The sequence below is a fragment of the Ixodes scapularis genome, unplaced genomic scaffold (genome assembly GCF_016920785.2).
Source record: "Ixodes scapularis isolate PalLabHiFi unplaced genomic scaffold, ASM1692078v2 PGA_scaffold3__209_contigs__length_174095766, whole genome shotgun sequence".
Classification (NCBI taxonomy): Eukaryota; Metazoa; Arthropoda; class Arachnida; order Ixodida; family Ixodidae; genus Ixodes; species Ixodes scapularis.
In genome coordinates, this window is record NW_024609868.1 from 77,499,740 (window position 1) to 77,512,347 (window position 12,608).

At 46.9% G+C, this 12,608-nt stretch overlaps 1 protein-coding gene across 1 annotated transcript in view; it reads right to left on the reverse strand.

The window, feature by feature from the left end:
• The window catches only part of LOC120840107 (arrestin homolog), a 91,283-nt gene that overhangs the window by 46,638 nt on the left and 32,037 nt on the right, over positions 1 to 12,608 (reverse strand). Inside the window, exon 3 of the mRNA XM_042292781.1 lies at positions 7,407 to 7,653. Within this exon, the coding sequence (XP_042148715.1) occupies positions 7,407 to 7,653 (247 nt within the window). The remainder of the gene's footprint in view (positions 1 to 7,406; positions 7,654 to 12,608) is intronic.

Consider the following 12,608-nt stretch of genomic DNA (forward strand, 5'->3'; position numbering starts at 1 on the left):
AAAAAACAAAAAAAACTAGAAAAACAGCTTTTTTGGTCACCCTAGGGTACCCCCATGGTCTACACACTTCCTTCAACGCGCGCATAACGTACCCAAGGGTTGAGGATTGTACCGCCGGCCGATCATGACTTCCGCCACTCCACATCGTGTATTTGGTGTCACCGCGCCATGACGTCAACTCAGTGCTACAGAATAGCGCATCACGAAAACTATGACGCTTTCTTTATTTAGAGAACAGGTGGTTCTGGGAGAAGACCCGTTGGGTTTGGATATGATATAACGAGCGCCGCGCACGGTATTTATTGTTTCATTTTGTTTTAGCTCGACAGCGCTTGCCACTATTCGCCGAACAGGCAGAGAAAATAAAGTCGGTGAATTAATGACAGCGCGGTTTTTGTCCACGCGGCCAACAACCCTTCGGCATATGCGGAGGTTCGTTTCAAAATCCTTATAACTTCGCTTCCACAATTCCACTCAACGTAAGAAGCCTAGATGTGTTTGTGAGGTGTGAATTGTATCGAGGGGATTTATCTCAACGTGCTCGCGAGCGGCCCAAGCGGCCCATGCGGGACTACACCGCCTCCGGCGGGACTCGGTTGGGCAAGGTCATGCGACTACCAGTACTCGGATGTATGAGATTGCTTTATAAAGTTTATACGGGTACAATGTGTGGTTACTTATCACGTTATATTTTCTATTGCATTAATTCACATATTTCACACATATTACAACTTATATATGCATCAGACAAAACATGGGTACAGACCAACACGCGGAGCTGACGTCACGCAGCTGCGGTGGCGCTGTCAACGGCACTGCGCATGCGCAGACGCTTCGCTTCACACGAATTCGGTTTCTGGGCACGCGCAGTGCCCACACCTGGTGTGGGCAAACACGGGCTTGTTTGTAAACAGCCGTGTCGGTCTCTACAATCACAATTTCACGTTTAATAATTTGTTTTGTTTTTTCGAGAATGGCTGACATTAAAAGATAGTGTTACACTTGTAAAAAGAATTGACGAGAACGCAAATCTTTAGTAAATACTGTTTTCCTGAGGATTTCTAAAAAAAAAGAGAGAATTTTGCTTGAAACAAGATTTAACTCAAAGTTTTCGAGTGTGTTTAATCGAACCATTTTCTAATTACACACCCTTCAATTTCCGGTATGTAGATTTGGCTCACGCAAATCGTTTGACGTTGCGCGGGAGCACCTGAAGGGGCCAATTTGGTTACTTACAAGCCGTCTGTTGTAGCACTGGTTTGTCTTGACTCCGGGTAACAGGGGAAAAGTTTGAGAATCGAGTACCAACTATAGTCGGTGACAGTAAGTGGAAGCCCCTCCCACCTCTTTCCACTTGAGCAGATCTCGCCTCTAGCGTTTGCTCTGCTAAAGTGGAAAGAGGTGGGAGGAGCTTCCACTTTACGCTTAACCTGTCACCGAGCGAACCGATGCTTCTTTATCTTTCCAGCTATTCTGCCTGGAGCAGTCAAGACGTAAACAGAGTTTTCGTGAGTAGAAAGATACAGGAGAGACCAAGGCAAGTCCCCGAATAAAAAAGGTAGCGATATATCTATTCTTTTCCGGAACGCACTTTTTTTCCTTTTTTGATTTCTCGCAGTCGCTGCCATTATGGTCGTTTCAGGATAGTAAGTGGCCATTCTACACGTAGTCTAATTGTACAGGGTACAGTGCAGTCGAAGGCCGAAAGACACGGAAACAGATACGCTCAGAGTAAAACCGCATAGTCACTGTTTGCTTTCTGGATCTAATTGGATTACTTACGAAAAAATACACCCAGACGCCTCCGTTACGCTCTAAAGGCATACACGTAGAAACGGAAGGAGAGGAGGAAGTGCGAGGTGCGGGCACGTCAGAACAGCGAGCTCTGCACGAATAATTAGTGCGTATGTAGAGCTAGTTTCCTTTGTCTCAACTATGGTGCCTCCTCACAAAGTTCCTATAGAGGTACTTTCTGAGGAGGCACGCACCGTAGGATAATCGCCGAGCGATAGCATTGTGTCCGTCGTCACCGTGACACTCTGCCAACCAATGCCGTACCCGTGGGGCATGCACAAATGGCGACGCGAGCCGGGCGGCGCTGCCTTCGCTAGAAAGGAAAGGTATTGTCTTTTATATGGTATTTATTGGGATGAGCAGATGCCGGCAGTGCACGGCCAGAAGGCGGCGCACAGACAAAAGTCACAATGGAATACGGAGAGACTTATGTGTATGTCTTGCTGGATTCGCTGAGTTGACGACGCCATTTCAAGAATGCTAGTCTTTTTTGTCGTTGCTTGCTGTTGTCGTTGTTGCTTTTCTTTTCCGCTTTTCTGCTGCGCCACATTGTCCTCAACGGTACTTGCGATTAGTCGCTGAATTGGCGGGGCGACGTCGACTTATTGGATGAACCACGTTGGATGCAGCGAGCGCAATGAAGCGAAAAGTAAAACGGAAATTGGATGCTTCCGAAATGGCATACTTCCGGTTGGGAAGTACGTGTCCCTCCGTTTTTGTTTCGTCGGCTCTTTTATTATTTTTTAGTAGGAGCGTGTTTTACGGCAATGTTGTTTAATTTCAGAGAACGATTTCCGCTTTGAGAGAACTGTCCGATCAAAGGCTGTGGTCGATCATTCCGATGAATATAGTAATTTTTTTTTCGCTTTGTGGCATAGCAATTTATCCTATAAGCTCTTTAACGACGCGTCCTTTGTCTCTGGCGAACAGGAGGCACGAAAAAAACCGGAGATTTTTGGCAGTCGTTTTAAGATGCCGACAGCCTGTAGTTAAGCCTGGCTGGGTGCCTCGGCACAACCGAAGAAATGGTACGTTACCCTCGTCATTACGTCAGGGCTGTTTCTCGATGAAATCGATAAGGTAACGCGCAACTTTGTGTAATCGCGAGGTGGGCTGCTTCTTGGGGGCCGAGTTCGCTATAGCAGTATTAATATCCCATCCTTATCACCGCACTTTGCGACAACAAGATCTATGTTGCACCCTTATCACCGCACCTCGCGATGGAAGCATATATATACACATATATATTCACAAACACGCTGTTTATAAACAACCCCGCGTTTGCCCAAGCCAGGTGTAGGCACTGCGCGTGCGCAGAATCTAGACTCGCGAGACATGAAGCATCTGCGCATGCGCAATGCCGACAGCAGCTCCACCGCAGTAGAGCAACGTCAGAGCGTTCAGTTGGTGTATGTCGCACCCTTGTCATCGCATTTCGCGTCAACCAGATCTAGTTTGCACCCTCATCACCCCATTTTGACACGAGAGAGAAGCATGCACGCGCTGAACGCACGGACTTGAAGAATGGAAGTTGCCAGGAGTTCTTCTCTGGAACGCTGTTTGTCGAGACCGGTTATAACGAAGTCAACGGAAATCAGAAATCACTTCGCTATATCCACTATTTCATTATAACCAATTTTGGTTAAGAAGAAAATGGGAAATCGTGATCGCTTCGCTGTCGCCGCTATTTCGTTATAACCGACTTTTTATAACCGGTCTCGACAGTAAACTAAAAACAAACGATTTAAAGCAAAAAAAAAAAAATGCAGCTCGGTCCTTCATAATTTTTGACAGCTTAAGCATCGCAGGCATGGCGAGACGCGAGCATCTAATTAAAGCTCCGCAGCCAACGAGAGGACGCCATATTAGCTGATAAGAACGATTCACGAAGCAAGAAGCGGGAAGACATTTGCCATGACATGCATTTTTTAAGCTGTCGCGACTATGCGTCGAGAAAGTGAGGGGGAGGAGGAGACGAGAGCGCTCGGGGACGTCAGAACGTCGAGCTCTGCTTGGAATGATTAGTGGAGACGCAAAGCTAGATGCCTTTGTCCCCACTACAGTCGTCGAACGCGTTAGTATGCAGAACACAGGAGTCCGGCGTTTGGTTCTTCCATTTGAACGCGTTCGACAAATGCACCCCCGGTGCTCTTTTCTCCTCCTTTCCTTTACTTCTCGGTGCATAGCGTCCCACAAAAATGCGAAGCATGTTTCGACTTGGGTCTTTGCTCTCCTTTTTTTTCTTTTAATTGAGAAGGATAGCGAGCGCGTTGCAGCACGACTGTCGCAGCAACCTATATAATAACGAATTTTGGACGCATGTGAACCACAGTCTCAATGTTTGAACATCCGGAGCTACAGGAGTGTATTATTTATTTCGTCTTTTTTTTACAGAGAATGCCGGAGCCACGAACGTTCAATCGAGGCCTCTGATATCGCTTGACTTATAGTGTACATAAAAATGAATACGTAACAATGTGCGACCGCATAGGAATGCGCAAGAGCCCGTTTAGATCTCGTCTCGCCTTAGATGCATCTACATTGGGATTTAGGTGCGCGATTCATAAAAATATACATCATGCGCGCTAGCCGTGTGCACGTAAATGGTGCCGTGGCTTTTGTATTTGCGCGCTCTGTTGGGATGATCAAAAGAACCGTGAGCAAACACATAGAAAACATACGAAAGCGAATCGAAAGGCCTAGATACATTTTGATGAATATCTTCCCACAGTGTTGAGGAACCCGGGGTTGGACGTTTGAGTGAACGAATCCATTGTAAACTACGGAAGTCTTTGAGAACTGTGACACAGTAAATCCCCTCGAGAAAATTTACATCGAGGGGCTTTCCAGGAGATTTCTTCGCCTCTGCATCTGCGTTGGGCTCATTTTTCTGGATAAATCGCCCAGTTTCAATACATGGCGTATGTTGGCAGCTCTAATACACATAGTTTTTCAAACTAAGTGTCCCCATTTCTCTATGTTTGCTCTTACACCTAAAAAAAAAAAAAATCATGTTTGGATGCGAAGTGTGTCGCCTTAGAATCGATGAGGTAACGTATATTTTACAATATTAGTCTTTGGAGGAGGACCTCCAGCCTCTTCTCGATAGTACCCGGAGAGACACACTGTTCTTGTCGAGCGTCTTAATGCACTAAGCATGAACTTTGAATAGTGCTTTGACTATACTCAGAACGACCCTTCGCCAAGACTGCTTTCCAATTAATCTGATATCTACCTACAAAAGCAAAATACACAAAACATAGACCAAAAAAAAACAAAAAAAAACCTATAATCTTGCGGTCAGAAACCGTTTGTTTACATATGACGTGTTTGTGGCCGATGCTCATTCGACGCATACATAATAGGTCGTTAGATTTCGTAGCACTTCCTCCGGAATTCAAAATTAACAAATTCCATTCATACGAAAAACGAGAAAAAAAAATTATATTACGTTACAGAATTTAAAATTTCAAAGCTAGAAAATAAAATTACAGAAGCTGCAGTTTATCGTTATGAAATTTACGTCCAGCTCCGAATGAAACCTATCTTTATTCTTCGCTCATTGCTCTCTTATATTATTTTGTTTTCGAGCACCGAGGCATTTGATAATTGGAGGCATTAGGGGAAAAATAAACCTTTAATTATGAATAAGTTTGTCTCAGTTAGTTTAAGAGAAAATTACGGTCAACCTAAATAAAGGGAGAGCAATAGCGAGAGAGGGTGCAAAATGAATGTTATGTAGAGAGAAATAATGCTTCTTTTAAAAACGACACCAGCCACTTGTGCCAGTTCATTTGCTTTCGAGCATTTTTGAGAATGCACAGAATCTTTCGGCCACCTCGGATTTTCGAAACCCCTGCATTCTCGGCCTTCATATAAGAGGGGCCACCATGATTGGTTTCACGGCGCTCATGACACGGAGGATCTTTGTTCACTCGGTCGAGGCACGTACCTCATGATTCATGAGGAGTTTAGAAAGACCAATTGTGTGCATGTTCCTCGAGGTGTCACATAAGAAAGAGTGCTGCACCTCTGCCCAACTTTGCATGCTAGACACGCTGGGTGCAGTAAAAAAAAGCTCTAAAAATATATCTTTCTTTTAGGCGGAGATGCATGCATTGCACATAGACGGCATTTCAAAACCTAAGAGTTTCTTGGCTTAGAGTGTGCTATTTAACCAAAAATTTGTGATAACTTTTGTAGACATTTCATCGATAAAGAGGTAGCATCCTTGCAGGAGACGCTATATTTTCCCTGTTATCCAGGCTCCGGTAGGCGCCATTTTCTGGTAGAGTATTTTCGAAAATCGCGTCTGTTAAATTAGATATTGGTAAATTTGCGAAATTTTGGCGTGTTATCTCAACAGCTCGCGCTACATGCTGGTGGCGGTTTCTCGTCTAAAGTGGTTACGTACTCTGTGTCCGTAGTAAAGAAAACAAATATTTCGAATATTGAATGTTATTCTTATTCAACGAAAGAAATGAGCATAACAATAACCAACATATGTGTTATCCTTCTCTCTACATTTCATTCCCACGTTTATACAAAAAAGCATGACACAGCTATCTTGATCGACTCCATCGGTAGGCTTGGCTAACGCTACCTAAAAGATAAAGAACTGTGCCCTTCCTCGTCAAACGCCTTACTTACTGGAGACCCGCCACGCCTCGCAGCTCGCGATCGCGTCGCCGCGAGAGCGTCTCGCAGCTCGCGTTCGCGTCGCCGCGAGAGCGTCTCGCAGTATCTGGCAACGATCGGGCTGTCAGGTTTCAACAGGCGGCGACGCCAAGATGCACGCGTCTGCTGCTTTGCCACGCAGTTTTGTCGAGCTTTGCGTTTTTTCCTCTTGTGGCGGGTCAGATATCCATCAACTAAGGTGCCTCCGTGCCAGCGCAGCGTCCAGGGTAGAGACACCCGCCATATTGGTTTAATCTTTTGACTTCTCTCCTCGGCGCCAGTTTCGTTCAATGTTCAGCAAATTACCCTAAAAAGCAGCTTTTCTACACATAAACTACATCCACACACCGCGAAGCCACAGGACCCAGTGCGGTCGTACCGCGTCAGGGTGACCCTCCGCGTTCGTAAATACCCGCGTTTATACTTTGTAGAGCCGACGCTGGCATCTAGGACGATGACGTACCGCGCAGGCGTCGGCTTCAACAGTCACGGGGTGGTTGAGAACGGCGGGGAATATCTTTCGAATGCTCACTCTCCAGCACGTTACCTTCCGTCGTGCTTTGGCTGCGCGTGCACTCTCGACGCATTACCGAAGTTATACAGTCACTGACAGAACGATCAAGGCAGGAGGTAGTTTCTGCTGTCCCGCCTCCAGCGCGTGCTTTCCGCCTTCGATGGCACTTCGGCGTCTCGTGAGCATCGAGCGTGCACGCGCAGCCAGAGCACCATGGATGGCAGACAGCGTGTGCTGCAGACCGGGTTTCCGAAGGAGACGTGCTGCTGTTTTAACTCTGTCGGTAACTACTGGAAACTCGCTTTGGGAGCGGTACAACTGAAGGACCCCCTTGTCTTTCTCACCCTGTTAGTGAGTACTATAGTTGGCTTAGGCTAGGCCACAGTATCCCGAGTTGAGGGGGAGAGGGGGAGATGCTTACCGATGAAGACCTTGAGTTCGTAGGAGACTCCCAGGGGACTGCCCTGGTAGGGCCTGGCCGGGTGCAGACGCACTGAGGGCGGCGCCTGGGACGAGATTCGCAGCGTGACCGGGTACGCGTCGCCGCCCAACTTCTTCAGCAGGTTCTGCTGCAGGGGCGTCAGCTCGTCGGCCGCGCCGCTGCCGTCCCGTGCTCCCACGCCGGAGATGGCCGCGCCTGACCCCGTCGAGCTCGGCTCAGGGTACACCTGCGCGGGCGTCACATTTGGTGGGGGATGTGACATACATTGCGTGGCACTGCTAGCGCGAACAAGCAGTCGCCTGCTTCTCCTATGTTTAACGCGATAGAGTTTAGGAGCTCCTGTCGCAGAAAATCAGGCGTCGGTGTCGGCGTTGGTAGGACCGAAAAATCCCATATTGCAACGCGCGCAGCCACGTGTGGCGTCGTACGTGGCTGTGACGTCGTAACCTTTTCGACCCGCTAAATTTGTGGGAAAATTTTTCCTTCAAAATATAACGAAAAGTTTTCCCGCCGAATTTGACAACAATTTCGATGAAAACACGTGACGTCATGTGACGTCAGGGGACACGTGACGCTACCGACTAGATGACGTACTCACGCTATCACGGCTTGGTAATGAGCGTGGGCTTAGCGAGAAGGCTTTGTGACGGTGCCCGATAACGCTATCGCGTTCCACTTTTAAGGGCGAAGCTTAAGTGTCCCTCAAGTGTTTCTTCTGATATATAGGGGCTGTCAACCAAAACTACTATGGTAATGGAAAGCGCTCACTTGCTAGACTATCCTAAGATGCAAACCTATTGTTTTTTAAAACGCTCACTTAGTGAACTAGCCTAAGACGCAAACCCTTTCATGAGTAAGTATAAAATGATACCAAAATCCCCGATGTTCGTCTTGTATAGGCGCTAACAGGGTCGCGCAGAGTACGCATTTGCTGCCAAACCAGCCGAGGTTCGTCTGGGATGGCTACATCACGTAGAGCGGTATTTACACGAGGGAGGAGTCTGACGGATTTCTCCGTGCCGTAAACGTGCCGTAAACGTGCCGTACAGCACACATTTACGCTGCGGTATGGTTCAGCTCAGCGGCGGAGAGGCAAAGGGCATACGTTGGGGGGTGGGAGAGGGGACAAACAATCTCTTTTTTGTGTTGAATTTATTTGATTGTAACTATATCTCGTAGGTAAAACTTTGTCTTCACAAGTAGGACAAGAAAAAAAAAAGTCTTCGGCGGTGTGATTAACGTAAACGGCTAAATTCCACTGCTAACGCTAACATCCCTGCCAGAGGTAGACGACGAAGTTGCGCCCACTGCTGACGTCATGCACATCAGCCTGCAGACTTTTACATCGTGTGAACATTAAATCTATGTTTTCCGGGGTTCTTTGAACAGGTCCAACCGAAATCTCAATTACGTAGAGCCTGCGCCGAAATATGCCTCCTTCATACTTGGGTAGACATGCGGTACCGTAGAGGCAGTAGCGATGTGGGCAATTAAAACGGCGGAATTGGTTTACGTGGCAAGCTCGGTGGCATGCAGGCAAACAAAGTGAAAGAAGGGGGAGGGGGGATCCGGAAAAAGGAAAACAGAGAGGCTAACCTAGGCTAATAATCCTGGCTCTGGGTAAAGGTAATTAAAGGAGAAAAAAAGATAGGCAGAGGAGACACAGCACCTGTAGTATGCAAAAAAAGAAAAAGAAAGAATAAAACAGCGTACACGTTACTGTGTACACTAATTAACCTTTGCGGAAGGCGAAATCTTCGTCGTGTCTTAGGAATCACGAAAGAGCAGGTGTACATTTAGCTTTTTTGTCGAATTTTCGTTAGATATTAAACTGAACTATGACAGTGCCGTACTCTCGAAATTGCGTAACATCTTAAATCGATCTTTACGTCATTTTCTTTTGTCCCTCCTATTCCGCTTCTCCAGGATTTATTTTCGCCATACAGAAGTAAATAGAGCTCCTTGAAATTCCATACGAATACGATTAGGTATCAAGTACTGTTCTCCACCTCGCAAGCGGTGTGTTTTCTTTTTTTTTTTTTTTTTTTTGTAACAAGGTAGTTTAGTTTCGTAGGTTCCTTTTGCTCGCGAGCACTCGGACTTGAAATAAGTGACTGAAACTACGTTCCGCTGCACCAACCTCTGCACGTTTAAAGATGTCCTTGGCGTGCTGCAACGCGGACGAATATTTGTGCCAGACAGCCTTCGATCGTTTGCCGACGTTTGCGCCATAGTAAGCTTGGTCTGGCAGAGCTCCTCGGATCCCAAGATCAAGCTACTACCTGCCCCCTGCTAAGAACGGCGATCTTAATGGTAGGGAACGCACGCTGCAGAAGTAGTGTGGGTTTCTTCGCCAAGATTCGCGATTGCGTTCAAGCCGTGGCGCTGGGGCGGGACGCTTTCAATGACGTAACTACACCGGCCTCCCAACTACCAGGTAGTATTAAAAAATCGTGTTGTTCGTTTTAAAATTCATTTTTGCGCGTTTTCGAGCAGAATACTGGTGTTTCTAAGGTGCTGACACTACGTAGTTTCTGGCTAAACGAAGAAGTGTGCTAAACTTTTGTTTTCGTTTCCCTTTAATTATGGTTTGTCACGAAATCTACCCAAGCGAACTGAAGCTCTTATACACCGATCACACCTGGGCGTTTCTTGCGAACAAGAATTGCCGCACCGGTAAGGGAAACCACATAATCTGAACTGTTCAGGCTGCGGCTGTGTAGACACTATGCTATCCCAATTACTATGTGAATGTACTTTTTTACAGTCCAGAAAGAGAACTCTTAAGGAGCACTCTCTCACTTCTAGACGACCGACAAACTGCGACGTTGAAAATACTAGGGACCTATGGATTGTGGGAACCACGTGTTTTCTGTCTCCATATCTAGGCCTAGGACTTGAAGGCCGTGGCCTGCAAGTCCTAGGCCGTTATGGCAGCTTCCCGGATACGAGGCCAGGCCGCATTCCTAGAAAAGGGTGGTGTTTCCCTCGCCCTCTAGGGTGAACGTGCAGCCGGCAGACCTTTGGAAATGATACTGGATGCGAACCATATCCGGGCGAACCTACGACCGGCCGCTCCAGGCGCGTCCATTTCTCGCAGGCTATTCGCCTCCAGATCGACCTAGAGGTGACGCTACTGACGCGATATCATCATCATCAATGCGGGGATGGAACCATGACCGCCCCATGGGCTCTCCATGTTCGCGCGAGACGGTGTAGATTCTTGCGTTTATTTTGTCACAAAGTATCGGTTTGAAAACAATTTTAGCGGAAAATGGTACGGTACTGTTCGGTTCTTTAGTGAAGATTAAATCGTTTTACCAGCGTATGGCCTAAATTTAAATAATCGCTCGTGTGGATACGTCGTCTGCTCTTGGCAGACGTTCCGAAACATGGATCATCACGACAAATACCTGTGTTCGGATGAACTCCAGTATTTATGTAAATATTTGTTTCTTTTAAAATAGATGTATCGGTTCCCCATCGTGGGAATTTAACAAAATAATGAATTCCAACCCGGATAACACAATACGGGCACTGTGGGCGGTGAAATCGCAGGCTGTACGCATTTTTGCCTTTGTTTATAACTGTTAGCTTTTAGACTAATATCAATATTTAGCATGAAGGGAAGTTAGTGCTGTATTGGAAATTGCCGTGCTGTTGAGTTCCGCCGCAGTCAATGTTTCCCTTTACTGTGCCAAGGAGTGGGTAAATTTTTCGGAGTCAGAACAATTCTGTTACTTTGCCATGAAGAGAGAGTGCCTCTTCTAGTTACGATCCGGAAACTGTTCGTTGGTCGGACAACTGAAACAAGTGAAACAAAATATTTTAATATTTCTGCCGCGTGGGGGACAAACGGGTGTAACCGAGCAACGCAGCAGCGTGCGTCATTAGATGCTTTCCTCGGTAGTGTGGGTTCACCCGCTTCGATTTTCTCGGTGAGGGCCGGGAATGTCAAAAGGCTATAAATTTATGGCTAAATAATCCTACATTCAAACATAGTAGACCCTGAAATTCCAACGAACGACCCGCACCACAACACTGACTGCATCGGCCGCAGCGACACTCTTTTACTGACGTGGGCTAGCGACTTTCACGAGGGTTTCCGATCACCCTCCGCCCTCGCCTAACGCATATCGGGACTGGGCAGTTCGTCGATTAATCTTCAGATTATTCAACTAATGCTTTAACTGCAATATTTTTTTTTTCGTTTAATACAGATTTTTTGCTGTAGAAAGTCAGGAAAAAGTTTTAAAAAATTCCTGCTTTACTATTTCTGACGTCTTTATTTTTTTTAAGACATAGGCTTGTACGGTAAACCACTTCAGCATGCTTGTGATTGTCATCGAGAGTGATTATACTGTTTAAATGATAACTTAATTTTTTTCACTTTAAAAGGCTTTCCGTGTTCATATTTCTTAAGGCGTCACAACGTGAAGTTTAAAATAGGAATGCATAATGCCATTTATGACACACTAGTAAAACAAAAGTGTAGTTTTAACGTTTTTCATGCAATATTGCCGCGCGCCAAGTAGGCAGCGCGGCCGTAGCCTAACGGTTATCGCGCTTGCCTCCCACGCGAAGGGCCAGGGTTCGATTCCTGGCCGCGACTATGCATTTTTGTTAACACTGTAATGTGATGTTCTGGTGAAATCGAGAACCGTCTAGCTGATTCAAGGTGTCAGAATGTTCTACGCGCCGAACCTTCTACGTCGAATGCTCCAGAAGCCAACGTGTGTACAAAAGCGGCTCCGCGGGCAAGCCGGAGCCAGTCTCGCCCCTGCGTTCGACTCTGCTGCCACGCCGACTTCGACGCCCGCGACGCTCTATTATTATCTTTTGTACTCTTTTATTTTTGGCACAAGTTCGCCACATTAAACGTTTATTTCTTTCTGTTTATTTCCTGTTTTTGTTTGGTCACCACCCGTGACATTTGGTGGAGGTGCGGGGTACCGCATGCCCCTGCCGCGTACCCCTCCGAGGGCCCCCAGTGCAAGTCCGACGCCTAGCCCACGAAGAACCGACGAAAGCACTTCCGAGATCCGGTTCAGTCGTCGCACCCAAGGTCTACACCCGGAATTCGGACCTCTACCGCCCAAGACTAAGCAGTCAACGAGGCCAACGATGGACAGCCAGTCGTCCCAGAACCCGTCCACCGCCAGCGTCGTATACCTGCCCGTC